General features: G+C 52.2%; 1 protein-coding gene across 3 annotated transcripts; it reads right to left on the minus strand.

Annotated features, from left to right (window-relative positions):
* Positions 1–1,559: 1,559 nt before the first annotated feature.
* HNRNPL (heterogeneous nuclear ribonucleoprotein L) lies at positions 1,560–16,260 on the minus strand. Of its 3 annotated transcripts, XM_082863433.1 has the most exons (13): positions 13,676–13,953; positions 11,628–11,746; positions 10,771–11,008; positions 10,553–10,640; positions 9,454–9,548; positions 9,295–9,367; positions 5,921–5,992; positions 5,529–5,809; positions 4,343–4,464; positions 3,848–4,049; positions 2,949–3,006; positions 2,751–2,846; positions 1,560–2,175 (listed from the first exon to the last, which is right to left on the minus strand). In XM_082863433.1, the coding sequence occupies exons 1-13, from the start codon at positions 13,934–13,936 to the stop codon at positions 2,117–2,119; spliced, it is 1,764 nt and encodes a 587-aa protein (XP_082719559.1). In that variant the 5' UTR covers positions 13,937–13,953; the 3' UTR covers positions 1,560–2,116. The 3 variants fall into 3 exon arrangements, with proteins under 3 accessions (XP_082719559.1, XP_082719560.1, XP_082719558.1); XM_082863434.1 differs by lacking the exon at positions 13,676–13,953 and adding an exon at positions 16,220–16,260 and having other exon boundaries at positions 5,529–5,992; XM_082863432.1 differs by having other exon boundaries at positions 5,529–5,992.
* Between the last annotated feature and the right edge of the window lie 1,052 nt (positions 16,261–17,312).

A 17,312-nucleotide genomic window follows, 5' to 3' on the forward strand; every position in this document is an offset into this window, starting at 1 on the left:
CCGGCTGGGGAGAAGTCACTGGTTCAAGGTCTCTGTCTCTGGCAAATGGGGTTGTAATGAATACTTTGCTTTTTTTTTTTTTTAATTTATTTAATTTTTTGTCTGTGTCGGGTCTTCGTTGCGGTGTGTGGGCTTCTCACTGCGGTGGCTTCTCCTGTTGCAGAGCACAGGCTCTAGGCGCGTGGGCTTCAGCAGTTGTGGTTTGCAGGCTCTAGAGCGCAGGCTCAGTAGTTGTGGCCCACGGGCTTAGCGGCTCTGGGGCATGTGGGATCTTCCCGGACCAGGGCTGGAACCTGTGTCCCCTGCATTGGCAGGTAGATTCTTAACCACTGTACCACCAATGAAACCCTTTGACTTTTTTTCTTTTTGGCCGCACTGCACACTGCATGCAGGCAGAACTTCCTAGACCAGGGATCAAACGTGAGCCTCCTGCAGGGGAAGGGTTGAGTCTTAACCACAGGATCACCAGGTAAGTCCTACTTTGCCTTCTCAATGTGTCAGATAGTAAGGCTCTTTTGGAAAACAGAGAACTGTTTGGTCAGCTACACAATGGAGAACTCTGGAACCACTATGCAGATACCAAGATGTGAGAGAAAAAAATTTAAAGATGTAGAACATTTAGTTAGGTTGCTATAAAAAGTTATAGATGGCTGTACCTTCATAAAAAACAATATCTGCATAGAATATCTAGGAAACTCATAACTACTAACATGGGATGAAGACTGGGTGCTGGCAGACAAAATGGGGAAATTTACCTTTTACCTCCCTTGATTAGCTTAAAATAATCCTAGATTTTTACAGCTGCAAGGTGACTGTAGTTTCTGTCTAGAGGTTTGAAGCTTTTCCTGATGAAACTTTGATAAATGCCATCTGACTTCAGTAGATGTTAATGTTTAAAAACTCTACAGGAAATTAGCAAAGTGGGTTTTTTCAAGCGCACACAAGGAACTGGACTTTTTGACCTGCTCCTCTCTGCAGGATCTCTTCCCTCCAGTATGAGTCGAGGTTCTTAAAGGCGGCTCCCTTTCAGGTTATCGTCTGCCCTCCACCCATATGGCCCAGCCCCAACCATAAGCACAAGTTCCCACACACCAAGACTGCGGAATATCTATCAAGTTGCAACTGAATGTATCCTTCAACCCAGCAATTCCACTGCTAGAAATTTACCTCCAGATCAGTATCAAGGAAGTTGGATAACATCTGTATGAAGATGCATAGTAGTACTGTTTGCAGTAGCAAATTGGAAATTACCTTCAGAACGACGTAAATTATGACATATCCACACAAGATACTGTGTAAGACTAAAGATAATGAGGTTGCCCTGCATGTGATATGAGAACATCTTACAGTACAAAGCATTTTCTGTTAAGACACATATGCAAATAGATAGAACCTTCCTTATGGAAAAAGAAAAACTTGTTTTCAAGGGGAGTGGGGAGATGACTTTCACTTTTGAGGTTTCATTTTCCAACCTTAAAGAAAGGCGGGTGTTTACTTTTTAAGATTAAGGCTTTCTTCTTTTTAAAATCTCTTCAATTTAATTTTTTCAACTATTTACTTAAAAAAAAAAAGACTCTTCAACTAGATCCAGCTTGTTTGGGTAGAGCCCATGAAGGATGCCACCAGGTCTCCCAGATTCTCAAGACCCTTTCATCACTTCCCAATCTGCAGCTCTGGCCCACACTGCTCCTCAGGGCTGGGTCGGCCCCTCTGGAAGGGCTGCAGCTGTGTCCTGGCCCGCCTGCCCCTCTTCAGAAGACTGTGAGGGAAGTAGACACCCCCAGAATCCCAGAAAGTGCTACGTTTATTTTCCAAACAATTTTATTGAAATGTGCCAAGAGTACACGGACAGCACAAATGTATGAACAGGAAAAAAAAAAAAAATCACATGTACAATAATTTTTAAAAAGTGAAGGTTAATCTTGGGAGATATCAGTTCCCCTTCCCCTCCCCCTTTAGACTTCCAGCGTTTCCATTATGGTTAAGCCTCTACTAACCTAGCATTAAAAAAAAAGGAATACAGGAACATCTGCAAAACAAAACAAACAAAAGAAAAAACCAGCATAAAGGAAAGCAATGTTTTCCTGCTCAGGTGGGACTCTCCATAGGCACCTAATTAGGAGGCGTGCTGAGCGGTGGAGAAACACAACTTCAGGGTGTAAGGGTATGGCCCATCTGCAAAAGAGAGCACAGAGGTGTAACCGGACCCCTCTCTGGATGCTCCCCCCACCCAGAGTCCCCTGGTTTTGCACACACCTCTCATTTTCTGCAATTCAACTGCAAGGGTCAAACTCTTCACTGCCACTTTTGAGACTCAAAAACAAGACTAACACACAAGGCATTTCTCCTCTTCCTTCAATTCCATGGAGGATCCCATTCCCAGCTTTTCAGCCGGCGCACAACAGGCCTGCCCAGGAACTGGGTGGGCAAATTCTACCTGCTGGCTATTACAGCCCCCTTTCCTGGGTACTGAGCCAGCCTCTGATGCAGAGAATGGCAGCTCCCTGGAGGACAAGCCTGAGCAGCGCCCAAGCTGGCAGAGCCGGTGGCAGCAAGCAGCCGGGCTGGCCCTCCCACATGAAACATCAGGCTGCTCTCCTGGGGACCAGCTCCCACCTGCCTGTGTCAGTGACAATAAGGAAATCCCTGGGGCCCTATCTTGATGGCAGGAAGGATGGCTCTGGCCCGAAGCGAGCCAAACCATTAAGCAACAAGGGGGATGGATGACCGCAGGACCCACAGATACTCACTTGGGTTTTTCATCTGATAATGGTTCAGGAAGCCCAGAGTCTCCAGGGCATCGCTCTTGGACTCCCACTCCAGCAGCCCAGAGGAGCTGCGTTCACCTGATGGGAAAAACAAAGGTTTAAGGCTGACCTGAGCAGAAGCCAGGGAGCTGCCCATCTACAGTCAAGGAATGGGCGAGGAAGGTGGGGCAGTTTACTCACTTTTGCCTGAGAATACTTTCACAGAAGATGGCCGCTTCACTCCCAGCTCATCGCAGATCTGCAACAGAAACAGAAAACAGACTCAAAGGTCTTCCCTGGTGTTTCAGTGGTTAAGACTCCACGCTTCCACTGCAGGGGGCATGGGTCTGATCCCTGGTCAGGGAACTAAGATCCCGCATGCTGCGTGGCCAGAACAAAAACAAAGAACAGACAGACTTAGAAACACAAGGAGTGCCACATGGCGGAACTGAAGCACACCACAGCTGAACACTTGGACTTTTCGGGACAAAAGTGTTTCTAAGCTTTTATCACACGCTCTAAGGTGTCCCTGTAATCCCCCCAAAGGTTGAGAAACACTGCTCTTAGCTATTTTGTTGCCTAAAACCGGGAAACTGCTTTTTAAATTTCCCATCTTCAGCTGTTACTTGGGTGTGTTCTGGCACTAGGTAAATGTTTGCTAAACCGAATAGCAACACCTCAGGCCACAGTAAGACCCAAAGTCCAACTCCACAGTCAGACTTCCACCCTTCCCCAAAGCTGCCCCAGTTCCCTGACAGCACCATAATGGGACCCTCCCTTCTAATGTCATCTAGGCCCCAGATGGCCTGACAGTGTGGATGTTTCGAGATTGGACTCCAATCACCAGTCCGTCACCCAGACCGGGAGGAATGTTTCAAGGCAAATGAGCAGCCACTCTGACTTGCCAAAAATACAAGCAGCATGGCGAACTCCACTGTTGCTGGAAGTCTGGTGCCATTCTGAGCCTTTCTTGGTCCCTGCTACGTCCCTAGCACCCAACCCAGAGCCCAGCAGAGCAGCTCAATAGATATTCGTTAAAATTCAAAAATGAATGGCCTCCTCAGATGGCTACGCTGAAGGACCAAGTCCACGGCACCCACCTCAAAGAAATTCTCCTCAGTCACCTCCAGAGGGGCGTTGAAAAAGTGCAGCACGTTGCTAGGGTGCTGGATGCGGTTCTTGGCTGCCTGCTCTGGAGTGGAGAACCGATTGTTCCTTGACTCACTGAAGTCTTTGTAACTGCAGGACCCATCTTCTAGCCCATATGACTGACCGGGCATGATGGCTGGTTGCTTGGAGACACTGCAGCAGGAGGGAAGGGGAGCCCTGTGTCAGACCTCAAGTTGTCCCCCACCTCCTACTGTGGCCTCCTTCCTGTCTGACAGCACTGTATGCCACAGCTGAGGAGAGGCCGACACACTTTTGCCCGCTGTTTCAGAAGAGCATCTGGGAACACACCTGCACGCCCAACTCCAGCCTGGATAAGCACTTGGCTTCTCTGTGCTCCTCTGACCTCTGTCCAGAGTGGGCCCCATTCCCCCTCCCTCCTCTCCTCAGTCCCTCTCCAACCCTCCACGAGGAGCCTGGGTACCTACCAGACATTCAGCTTCTGCCCAAACATGAAGTTGTTATTGAGGTGAGTGATGGCCCGGTCCACAGCATATCCATCAGCCATCTCCACCATGGCGGCCCCTGGCTTGCTTTTCATGAATTTCACCTTGAGGAGAGTAGCTGTGATCAGCACCACCGCCCAGCTGTCAGAGACCCTTCTCCTGTCCCTTCCAAGTCAGTTAGAAGGAAGTCAACTCCTGCTCTGGATCGAGGCTTCCATCTCCTCACTTGTGAGGAGCCATGAGAACAGAGAAGCATGTCTGGCCCACAGCAAGTGCTCAGCCCAAGTTGGGCAGCAAAGACTAGGCAGTCCTTCCCTAACCTCAGGACCTGACCCATGAGTGGGCCATTTAACAAAGCACAACAGAAAAGCAGGAATGGTGGGAGGAAAAAAGCAGCTATTTTCATCACCAGACATATATACAGATACTGAGTCACGACTATGTGGGTTATGGTATAAAAACACTAAAAACAGAGTCAGCTCTGAGTCCTGCTTCCACAAAAAGGCATGTGAACCTGGGCAAGTTATCTGCCCCCCATGCTTTTACTTCCCCTGCTTGTCTCACTAAGGATTCTTATGAGAATGAAACAACTTACAACATTTAAAGCACTTTTAACAGTGGTACAAAAAAACCCGCTTCACACGTTATTAGCTGCTAATATTAATGGGCCAGGCCAGGGGCTGTAAACTCAAAGGCTTCTAGGACCCAGATGGGTTTGACAGAAGAAACGACCTAGTCTGAAGTGGGCAGTCACCAGACAGCCCCAGCCAACTGTTATCCCAGGCAAGGCAGGAAGGCTCAGTGTTGCCATATCATCTGAAGTGTTCCAGAGAAAATCCTGACATAATGATCTTTAACTGTGATGGGTAAATTTTATACACCATAATATTTACGTAATATTAAGTACTAACACTTTCATGTGATAAAGTCTTGTTTTTTTAAAAAAAAAACACTGAAAATTAAAAAAAATAAATCACCCACATAGCATGAGGACCAAATAAAATCCATCTGCAATGTCACCTGATTAAAACTAGTTACCCTCTCTGGACCTGCTTGCTCCTAAACACACTCCTTCCCCCTTCTTTGCTCACTGGGGGGCCAAAAGGTCGGGGCCTCCCCTGGGGCTGCCAGGTCTATAAGGAAAGCAGTGGACCTAGCGGAAGCTCACCTTCTCCACGTTGCCATACAAGCAGAAGACATTGAAGACCCGGTCACAGTTCATCTTAGACTGATCCAAGCCATAGACCATGAGCACAGGGCTGTCGGCGTGGGGGCCATACTCGGGTGGTGGGGGAGGGGGTGGGGGGTGCCCATACTGGGGGCCGTAGCGACTTGGGCCCCGGCGGTGACCCCCCACTGGTGGACCCATCCTTCTCCCTTCGTAGTGAGGTGGGGGGGGCCCGTAGCCCTCATCATGGTAATGGCTGTGGTACCCACCGTGGGGCCCTCCTGGGGGGTGGGAAGGAAAGAGAGGGAGGACGGGTGAGAATTTGCGCGTCGGGCGGCGGGCAGGGGCACATGAGCCACGGGAGTCCACGGAGGGGAACCCCCTGCCCTCACCATATTCTGCGGGGTGATCTCCGAGGAGAGGGGGCTGCCTCTGGCGTTTGTTAGGGTTGCTGCCAGGGTCACCTGCAGACAGAGAGAACAGTTAGAACCTAACTTGGAAAAAGAGCTCTCTCTCTCCCTCCTGACTAGAGGCTGATCTCAGCGTCCCTCAGCTCCTGAGGGCCTGGGCAGTGGCCTTTCCTTCCTCACAAGGGTTACTGGGGCTTCCTTCCTGTGGCCGGACCCAGGGTGGGCATGAAGCCCAGGCCTCAAGGGTGGAGCCCACTGTCCCTCCCGCCGCCCACTCCAAGCAGGCTGCTTTCCTTCATCCGTGAAGGATGAAGCCAGGTTCCGGGCCTCTCACCTTCCCGAGCTCCCCCTCTGGGGAAACTGCAGCCACTATGGAAGCTGATATGGGAGCCGGGAACAGATTTCTAAAATAACTCCCAATGAAGGGAGAGGAGTTAAGAGCCAGAAAATAACAACAGAGAAGGGTAGAAAAATAAAATTGGGCCCACAAAGCCCCAAGGGTCTGAGCGCGCTAGGGCCCACTCTCTAGAGAGAAGACTTTCTCAATCTTGGTACCAGTCACCCTCCCCTCTAGTCACATCCACCCCAAGAAGAGGGACTGTAGGAAAGGACAAACAGGGCGACATCAACATCAGTTCAAATGAGCAGTCATGTACAAGGCATCAACAGTCTCAGACAATGGCGCAGTTCCACCCCGCCCCAACCCCAAGTGCAGTTCAAAATCGCTACCGTTAACTTAGCACTTGAGTGGCAAACACTGTGCTAAGTACTTTACAAACAGACATCACCGTTTCTTAAATTCCTCACAACAACCCTATGAGGTAGGTACTATTTTAGTCCCGTTTTACAGATAAGGAAAATGAGCACTTAACTTTTAACTGAGCAGTTATAATACACTTTGGCCCAAGGTCACAAAGCAAGTTAGTGGCCAAGCCGGGACTTCAACCCAGGCCTGGTTGACTCCAAAAACCCAGGGCTCGGGAACACTGCCCCTTCCTGCCACCCGGCCTGGGTTTTGTTTTCCAACAGTCATTACAAAGATGGAAAAGGGCTACTTACAGCAGAAGTACAGAGTACAATGTCCATTTGTCACAAAAAACAAATCTGTATTTTCTCTTACCATTGGACGCTTCAACAGTGAGTTAGCACAGTTCTGAAAGATGGCGTCCCATCAAACATACACTGCGACCCTGCATCACATGGTTTTACAGTCATAAATACAAGTTACGGTACACATCCGATACAACTTTTTTTTAAAGAATTGTTTTAAAAGTCAATGTTTTGATTAAATCAAAAATGGCTCACAGATGTTCTGTCCTCAGAAGATATCAGAAAAGTGGAAAATAAAGGTGTATGAAGTGGGTAGTGTCCCTCCATGTTGTCACCTCCTCACATTGTGTGCTGCAGTGCGGTGCTTCTGGCTGTGTAGCGTTCCGTGTGCGTGTCTCCTGGTTATGAGGTGTGCCAGTGGCCCCACTATGCCCGCGCTTTTGGCCTTGGGAGCACTCCCAGTTACCCGCCAGCAGGTAACTGTGTACCTCTGAGCTGTTTGTTGTTTGGTTTTAGGTCTGTTTTGGTTTTTTTGATTTTTTGCTGCTGTTGTGGTTTAAGTTTTTGGTTTTTTTTGGTTTCTGATCTCCAGTTGGTGCAGATTATGTTGGCAGCCGATGACTGCAGAAAAAATAAAAATATCAAAACAGAAAAAAAAAAAAAAAGAAGGCCCTCCCCAAACCAAAGGACTTAAAAAACGAAAAACAAAAAAAACCAAACCCACATGGCGAGGAATGGAGAGGATCCTATTGTCTTGGAGGCCCATGGAATCTACTTCAGTCTATGAAACGTTCTCCGAAAAGAGCGCCGCTGGCTGGCTGGGAGAGCTCTGTTCTCTGTGTTTCCTACTTCTGTGTACATTTTCGGGTTCAAGTTTGCTTGGATTTTGACATTTTTTTAATGTTTAGTAAAAAAGCAGTGTCTGCTGCCATGTTGCGTCTCTTTCTTTGTCTCTGTCTGCCTCTGTGCTTGTAGCTGTTCCTTGGAGCGCGGTGTGGTGTTCTTGATGTAGTGAGCTCAAGTCTGCGGCTGTTTCTGGGGACGTGGTGGAGGCTGCGTGTTCTGTTCTCTCCAGGAAGAGCTAGTGGTTTCTACCCTGTGTGTTGGTGAGCAATGTGCAGAGGCAGAGCCGCTGAAGTCTGGTCCCCGAGGGGGTGGCGAAGCACCTCCCTCACTCCAGGTCACCTCAACAGCTCTCGTTTTTGACCCCCAGCCTGGGGGCGGCCAAAGCTGAGAGGCATCAAAACCAATGCACAGCCAGCCCCTGCCACTAGCCCTTGCCGGTCTGCACATCTTCTATTTATGTTCCTTGGAGAAGAAATGGTTGGTTGCCGTGTTTCTGTTAGCAGTCATGTAATGCCATTGCCCGCTCTGGTACATTCACTCGGTCACCAATTTGTCTCTGACCTCTGGAGGGGGCAGCGAGCCCCACAGCGCCCATTGTGAGGGTCCTGGGGAAGAGTCTAGCCCACCCGGCCCACGGCTTCCCAGCTGCAAGGGCGAACAAGACAGGCCTGCCTAGGAACGGGGGCCTGTGAAATGTCAGCAACCAGCCACCTCCCTCAGCCCATGGCCTAGTCCGACGTATCAGACCAAGACAGAAACAGAGATGGATGGTCTTGCTGAGGGGGCGCCGCTGTTTTTCAAAGGCAAGGCTCCACCTCTCCCTCCTATCCAAGGCAAACCATTCTTGACAGATTCTAGGAAGGGGGTTGTCCATTTGGGCCCCCTGCAGAGATGTTGCATTCCCTCTACAAGTGAGGTGAGGCGTGTCCGCCCTGCTCCAATCCAGGGTGTCTCACCTCCACAAGGTCAACTTGCTCAAAGGCTCTGCTGCAAGGGCCTGGGAGCCCTCGTCACATCCCCAATCTGTCCCCCCAGAAGCAGACCCTGTCAAGAGTGGAGAGCAAGAGGACCATTCCTGGCCCAGTGAGAATGGGGTCAGTGACCCTAAGCAGGCTCCTAGAAGAAAAGCAGCAGAATCCGTCTGGGAGCTGCTACTGGTTTGTAAGCCACTGCCGTGGCCTGTGCTCAGTGAGGCCCTGCTCCCCACCCCACCCAGGCCTCTGCCTTGACCCTGCATCCTCTGCTGCGTCAAAGGGCCACAAGCAGCAGCTAGGACCTACAGAGGCCCCTCATTCACCCCCTCCCACTGGAGTGTATCTTCCAAGAGCTGATCCCCAAGGCCGTCCCATGTCCACAGGAGCCCAATGGCATTACATAACCCTGAGTCCAGGTCTATGAAGTGCGCTAGTCAAGTGAAGGCAAGGCGGGTATGTTTAAAACAAAGCTGCCGTCAGGATTACCTTGTCCACTGAGATTGGGGTTTGTGTAGTCCCAAGTATCCTGATCATTCTTGAACACGTTTAAGCGTGTAGGCTGCAGGGACAAAAAAAAGCTTGAGGTCAGCCAGGCTCCAGGCTCACCTAGGAAGCTGACAAGGGGCAGCCATTTCCCAGACCTACCTTCGCATACTCAATCTTCAGAGTGCAACAGCCTGAGTAGATGTCAGCCCCATTGAGTGAGGCCTTGGCCCGCTGGGCACTCTGCACAGAGTCAAATGTGAGTAAAGTTAAGGGAAAGTCCCATCCCAAGAGCTCTCTGAAAAGAGCTTCAAGTTGCACCAGAGAGGGATGAGGACAAGTAGCACCCCAAAGACTGCTCCAAGCGGGCTTCGGGGTTAGTTCACTGCCCATAGCCACCAGCCACTTGTGCAGACACAGCTGGAGTGCTGCCCCAAATGCGCAGACGCGGCCAGAGCTCCTCTGAGACCTGTACTCCCCCGCCCTGCCCCATGGCAACAACCTTCTCTGCCAGCCTCACAGGCCAAGTCACCTTCTTCTTCAGTCTCATCTCCCGCCACCCCCCCCCACCCCCCCGCTTCTACATGCCTTGACTAAGCCTGAACAATCTCTGAAACGATAACTAGATTATACTCCTGCCCTGAAAACCCATCAGTGACTTCCCACCACTGCACCCTGACCCAAGTTCACCCCACTGCCCGGGATGTCATAACTTCTTTCCAATGTCCTAAGGAACCCTCTCCCCCTCGTCAGCTACTCTTCAGTTGTCAGGTTGTTCGCTTCCTGCAACGCTAAGCTCCTGCCCACCTGAGGACCTCTGCAGATGTGGTGTCCTCAGCCTGAATATCAGTTCTTCCCTCTTGTATCTCATGGCACATTCTTCTTTCCCATCACACTTTAAACCCTGTACTTTCACACTACACAACACTTGAACATGTATGTGTGTGTGTTTTAGGGGCACCAACTCTCTGTGCAGTTGAAAATCCATGTATTTAACCAACCACAGATGGCTTAATACTGTAGTATACATTTAGTGAGTGAGATACACCTTAAGTGGACCCACAGAGTCCAAATCTGTGCTGTTCAAGGGCCTATTTAGCTGTGATTGTTTATTAACCATCCCTTCCATGAGACCATGGGCTCTATGAAGGCATCTGGCACATGGCAGGCATTCAGGAGACACGTGCTGATTGAAAAGATGGATTCCTACCAAGCCCTGTGAGCTCCCATCTCAAGGAACACCCATTTCCCAACAAAGGATATTCCACCATAGCCTGGACTCCATTCTTCCGGAAAATGACAATTCTCTGGACAGGACCACAAGGGTTACAGATAGTATAAAGAACATCCTGTGAAAACCAAACACAAGCAAGATGAAGGGACACTGGCAGGTCAGTCTGGCTCATGGGAGAAGACAGGGAGAAAAGGCAGGAGGGAGATTCCACAGAAGAACCTTAACGAATAACCACTGGCACGCACCGTGGTAATCGAATAGATGGGGTTCAGGATGGTAAAGAGAAGCACACTGTTGACGCTCCTGGAGTCATCTGAGTCCCCGGGGCGGGAGATTTTCTGGCTGGTAGAGTAATTGACAAAAGCTGGGTGGCCCGCGATGTAGATCTGGTTGTCGGCTGCGTAGTTCACGGCATTGCAAGCCCCCAACACATCTTCAAATTCCACCAACGCTTGTCTCTTTTTAGGCATTACCACCACATAACTAGCAAAGAGAACACAGGTTGCAATCCTCTCAGGGGGATGGAGACAAGAGTCAGAGGACGGCCTCAGTTATCTGTGATCTGACTCCTCCCTGGCCTCTGGACTCCTCTGTGCCCGTCATGGTTTCTTGACCTGAACACCCCTTGGCGTAAGTGGCACGACAAGCAAAAGAGCCGTGTGCGGCTTTGGCATCAGCTTCTCTGGGCAGCCTTCCTTTCCAACCCCTCCCTCACCTGATCGAGTCAGATGCCTCCCACAGACGCCTGGGTTTCCCCTATCACAGTGTTGACCACTCTGGGTAGGCAACTGTCTGGGAGGAATAAAGACAGTGGTGTTCACCACTCTATTCCCATTACTCACCATGTGCCAAAATTACAAGGCAGAGAGAGAGAAAAAAAAGGAATGAGAAAAAAAAAAAAGGAAGGAGGAAAAGACACGGAACTTGCTTTAACTTATCCAAGTACAATGGCTAACCCCAGGAGTAATGGAGCCCCAGGACCTAGCTAAAGGAACCTGGACCGAAATGGCCAAGTTACTTCTAACCAGAAACCCGGTGACACACAGGACACCAAGGAGTTAACTCAGCTGAATACCCAACCCCTGGCCTCTGAGCTGAGTACCTGATGGGTCCAAACTCCTGCAAGGCCTCCACAAGGTCCGCTTCCACCACGCCGTCAATCAGGCCCCTGATGTGGACAACTGGGGAGGCGGGGGTTTTGTGCGGGTCATCGTAGTTCTCCTGAGAAAAGAAGCAAAAGTAAGACTTCACTTTCTGCTGTACAAGATGGTGGATTATTGGCTTCTGTGCCACTGGGGACTCAGACAGATAAAACATTCGAGTGTGTCACCCAGAAAAGACACACAGGGCAGGCAACTAGAGGCAGCAATTCAACCAATCACCCCCAAAGGATTCTGGGCCAGCAGAGCAGAAGGCCTGAGTGTATGGCCACATGCCTAATGGCTCTTACTGTAGTTTCTGATGAAGGCAAAATGGAGGACCAGACAAGTCCCAAGTCCCATCTTACAGTCTTCCCAGCACCAGTCTCTTCCCACTGGTCAAAGAAATGTGGGAAAAGAGTGGCTTGGAAAGGGGACTCAATTTTCTGCTGCATTCACCCAAGTTTTTCTGCCCCTCCCCTAGTGGAGGAACCTACGATCACCACACAGCCAAGCACTGCTGCTCCCCACCACTCATCCCCAGGTCCAGCAGGTGCCTCAGACACCGTGGCATCCAGGCCAGTCTTGTCTGCGTCTAGTCTTTACTCTCTCACCAATATCTGTATTGGAAAATACTACCTAGGTCAGCCTAACGAAAAAGACAGTAAAGTCTTTCAAAAGAAGAGAAGATCCAACCTGTACCACTAAAAATCAAGACAGTTCCCTTCCCAGGGGAGGCATCTTTCCACCCACAGACAAAAGTGTCTGGGAATCAAGAAAGAGCAAAGTAACTTTCTCCACCTCTCCTGGGCTCTGGGCCCGGCCTCCCATGGGAGAACCACCAAGCAGAAGCCCATGTAACATGGGCAGAATTGGATTCTATTTCAGGAATGAACCACACAAACCACAGGAGCCACACTCGCCTGAGGGTTACCAGATCAGCGATCTGGAGCTCCACAGTCCTGAGTTCTAATCCCTGCCCCTCCTCAGACTAGCTACAAGACCTAAAGGAATTTACCTCGCCTCTGTAAATGGGGAATAGTAAGCCCATTCCTTACCTCATAGAGGAGTGTTAAGAATTCAATTAAGATACCTTTCAAATGCGTGCAACAAGGCCTGGCATGGTTTAAATGCTAGTAAATCACGGCTACAGAGCGCCGCTAAACCGTGGAAAACTCTGCAAATGGCTGAACGAGACAAGGCTTCAGGAACTTCCAAGGAGGAGGGAATGGGCTCCAAGCCAGGAGTAACAATTGGTTGTCTTTTCCGAGCAGGAGACTGAAGAGGCTGAATCCCTTACAAAGTACCCACCCCTCAAGGAACATTTGGGTTCATCAAACCTACGGCACCCAGTTAACCCTCAGAAAATGTAAGCAAACTTGTGATAACTCGAAAGCTTGGTTCAACTTCCAAACAGCTAAAAAGACCTCTCACAACGCTTTCTTCCGGTTTTTAATGCCCACAAAAATGAGGGAGATATTCTGGACTGGGAGAATATCCTCAAAGATATCAATCTCTGTACTGAGACAAACCATGACGCTACAAAGATCAAATAGCGATCAGGCAGAATACCCCACTCAGGCAAGGAAAAAGGCTACCGCCCACTCGTTCCCCGCTCACGCGGTGCCCCCGCCCCCAACCACCCACAAGGCCCGGGCAAGAGAAGTGCGCCTGCGCATGGGGCCAGAAAAGAAAATGATAAAGAAAAAATCGGCCCGACCGCGTGCCCGGGCCCCACAAGCCAGCCCGCGGCGCCTGCGCACTGCGCCACCTGCAGCGCGAGCAGTTTCCTCCGCCCCCCCACACCCCGCTCTGTAGAGCGCGCACGCGCAAGCGCCTGTCCTCGCGCAAACCCCGCCGTTTGCCCAACGCCTTCCCCTCCCCCACCCCGTCCACGGCGCGAGGGCCTGGGCGCGTGCGCATAGCCCCCCTCTCCCCAAAATAAATGCTCTCAACGTGAGAATTTTCCCCTCCCTTCCCGGCCGTCTCCGGCTTAGGGCCCTGGCCTCACCCCGCCGCCACCGCCCGCCGCCCCGGCTCCTCCACCGCCGCCGCCGCCTCCATGCTGGTCGCCAGCGTTGTCAGTCTTGAGCCGTTTAGGGGCCCGGCCGCCCTCACTGCCGCCGCCGTAGTAGCGGCCACCGCCGCCTCCGCCGCCCGCCGCCGCCATCTTCACCATCGCTCCGGACCGCCTCCGCTGCTCGTCCGGCTGCTGCCTCTGCTCCAGCCTCCGACGCCGCTTCTCCGCCCGGGGCAGCAGCCTCCGCGACATGGCGGTCCAGAACCCGCCTCCCCCCGCCTCTCATTGGGGGAGGGACACGCCCGTCACCGGCCGCCCCCACCCGATAGGGGGAGCCAGTGGTCCCGCCGCTGGGGGAGGGGAAGCCTCCATACGCCTTGCTCAACGATTGGGTAAAGCTCACGCCGTTCTGCAGGAGTGCCCGCCCTTGTTTGTCTGGGACACTCCTTATAGGCGAGCGCTTTCTGCCAGTCATTTCTCCGACCCCGCCGCCTTAAAATAAACTCCAACTTGATTGGTCAGATTTCTGATACCGCCTGGCCTCGTTAGGAGCACCTGATAGGAGCGGCGCTCCCCACTCTCCCCCAAAGCCCCGCCTCCTTCCCACTTTCATTGGTCTTCTCGCTAATCCATCAAACCGAAAGCCCTTAGTCTTCCGTCACAGCGACTACCTTCCCGCGCCTCTCCGCAAGGAACCAAGGAGGCCCTTCCCCTCTCCACTGGCTACTGCAGGTGTCCATCTTCTGCAAGACGCCCGATTAGTCAGTTGAGAGTGGAAAGAGTCCTCTCACCAGACGGTAGGACCACTGGTGGCCCCTGATTGGGTGAAAAAGGAGAGCCCATCCCTGACCCGTAGGCGCTCTTTGGCGCAGTCTAGGAAAGGATCGGAGGAGAGGACGCATGCGCGAATCGCTTTCAGGCGCCTTTGGAGGCGGGGCGACCCTCTAAAGGAGGGAAGGCCTGAAGTATCCTGAGTCTTTATTTACTGCTGTAAGCAGCCCCGCAAGGGCAAACTAAGTTAGAAGGGCAACTGCCAGTGCAGCTCTGTCTCCATCACTATATTCTATTCCTCTCCATCTCTAACCTTCACAACGCCAGTGAAAAATTTTTTGAACCCAATCTGACCCTTTCCTTCAGTATAAAACCATTTGCTATTGCCGACTATCTTATGACCCAGTCCAGTTCTCCGGCGTCCTTTCACCACTCTACCACTAAATTCAACCACAAATAACTCCTTTCAGTTTGCAGAAAGGGAAGGATCTTTCGCGCACCTCTGGATCTTTGGCCCGAGCAGGCCCTTCCAACTAGAACACTTTCTCCGCTATTCCTCCTGCCAGAGCTAAAGAATAAATTTCTCTTGTTCGTGCTCTGCTCACTCTGAGAAGCGTTCCTTGTCCCTACCAGCCCAGACCCTCGGCTTCCCCCATAATAACCCCTGATCGCTCAGGCCAATGGTTCTCACGCGACAGCCCTTACTACTCTGGGTCGTCACAATTTGGTGACTTTTTCCGTAGCATTGAAGTGCTTGTGTGAGCAAGGGAGCGGTGGTCTCTGCCGCGGCCTTAGTGAAGCTGGCCACCCTACCAAGCGCCAGGTACAGCACCCGGCACAGTGCCAGCACTCTGCAAAGGGGAGTAGTTAGGGTATTCCAAGCGTCTGGCGGCCCTTGTGTCCTCCGAGGCGGGTAGGGCCACGCCGCAGAGTACACCTTCCCAAGTCTAAGGTGCAACGACGCCCAACAGCCAGAACCTGGGGGCGGGGCTGGGGGGGTGACCTAGGATCCCGCCCTAAGGGCTTTAACCTTATGGGGCTGCCTGCTGGCGGAGGAGGGGGGGAGAGGAGGAGGGGACGCTGCTCTTAGAAAGCGAGGAGACAGACGTGGTAAATGCGGGGACGCCCACCAAAGATGCTCTGGAACCTTTCCACTCGGGTGAAAGGGGGTTCCCGAAATAGGGGTCCTAGTGGAAACTAAGTTTGAAATGGGGTCAGTGGCACTAAGAGAGTGGGACCGTCCTGGTAGGTCCGCGGGTTTGAGGAGATACGAAAGTTGGAGTGGGCTGGTGGAGATGTAAATCAGCTCCCAATCACCCCGAAAAGATCCGAAAGAGCCGGCCGAACGGAGATGGGGGACGGCGCAGCGCCTCCAACACGTGATCAGTGCGACGGAATTAAGGCGGTGCGGCTCCGACTGAAGGGCGGGGTCGCGAGGTCCAGACGTCAGAGGAATGCGGTGGGGGGAGGGGGAGAGAGGGGCCCCTCCCCTCCCCGCCCCCGCGCCGGGCCCGGACGCCCCTCGCGCCGGCGCGCGCCGACGGGACGCGACGGAACCGTCCCACGCGCGGCAAGTTCCAGGCAGCTTGGCCGCCCGAGCGCGCCCACGGCTGGCGACCGGGCTGCCGCGTTATCTGCACACCCGCGCTCCCGGCCTCCGCCCCTCCCCCACCCCTTGCACACGGGCCGTGGTCGCGGGCCCCGGGCGGCGCCTCCCTGGGATCCCCCCTCACTCCTCCCTGACCCCTCGCCCCCAGCCCCTACCAGTTCGGCGGCGAGCCTGGCCGGCCGTCCGAGATCGAAAAGAGAGCAGACACTGGGAAGTTTTGGGGGAGGGAGGGGCGGGACTTAAAGGGACCACGACCTCTTTCCAGCCCGGGGGAAAAAAAAAATGGGGGGGTAGAGGGGGGAGATCGAGAGTTGCTCTGCGGTTGAATGGAGGAAACAACGCAAAAAAGGAACGGGAAGACTCCGCGTCCCTTTTCCCCAAACATCCCCAGCCCCTCAATACCCGCCCCCCATCCCTCACAGAAAGTCGCACAGTTGTTTGGGAATCACGCCTCATTCCTCCTGGTCAGCCAAGTGTTCTGTTGGTTGAGGTAAATGTTGGGGTGCACATTGTACAGACGGGGAAATGGGCTCAGGGGACGCTAGCGACCTACCCGGGATCCCACCGCTTGTAAGTGGCATATAGCAGGATTTGTCTGCCACCAAAGACACATCACCAGTGCACTGCAGTGCCTGTTACGGTGATGGGGTCTGCAATATCCCTTGGAGGTTAAGAGCATGAGTCCTGGGGTCAGACTGCCAGCGTTCAAATATGGACGGTGCACCTACTTACTCTGTGGCTTTGGAAAAGTGATTTAGCATTCTGGGGCCTCTCTTTCCTCATCCGGTAGGAGGTTGGTAATAGCACCTGCAACGCTGGGTGGTCTTGAGAAGTGCTGAGAATGTCTGGAAGCAGAGGGAACCTCAGGTCCACCTCCATTTCAGAAATTGAGGCTCAGAGAGGGGAAAGACCAACTGAAATTCACCACAACTGGGCAGCATGTGAAAGAACAAGTCCTCCCCTCCTTAGGGCCCGAACTGCGTAATCCAACCCTTGTGGGCCCATCCAAATCCATGCCTAACCCTTTCCACTTGTCCTCTACATGGCACAAACACTGGTTCTCCTTCTGTTCATCAGATACCCAGAGCTCATTCCTGACTCTGCACTGGCTGTTCCCTCTGTCTAAAACACCCTTCTCCCAGATCTTTGCTCCTCATTTGAGAGGCCTTGGCTCAAATGTCACCTCCTGAGCACCACAGCCTAGTTAGTCGCCATACACAGTTATAATCATGGCTTCCCATTTATCTC

This window comes from Leucopleurus acutus (genome assembly GCF_964270905.1).
Source record: "Leucopleurus acutus genome assembly, chromosome: 20".
Taxonomy (NCBI): Eukaryota; Metazoa; Chordata; class Mammalia; order Artiodactyla; family Delphinidae; genus Leucopleurus; species Leucopleurus acutus.

Bases quoted from the DNA above. Each gene is read 5' to 3' on its own strand.
- HNRNPL (XM_082863432.1), bottom strand. From the start codon at position 13,936: ATGTCGCGGAGGCTGCTGCCCCGGGCGGAGAAGCGGCGTCGGAGGCTG. The intron at 11,747-13,675 runs GTGAGGCCAGGG...TTCTTTTCTCAG, and splicing joins CGGCGGGCGGTGGCGGCGGG to GAGAACTACGATGACCCGCA. The intron at 11,009-11,627 runs GTACTCAGCTCA...TCTCTTTGCTAG, and splicing joins CAGGAGTTTGGACCCATCAG to TTATGTGGTGGTAATGCCTA.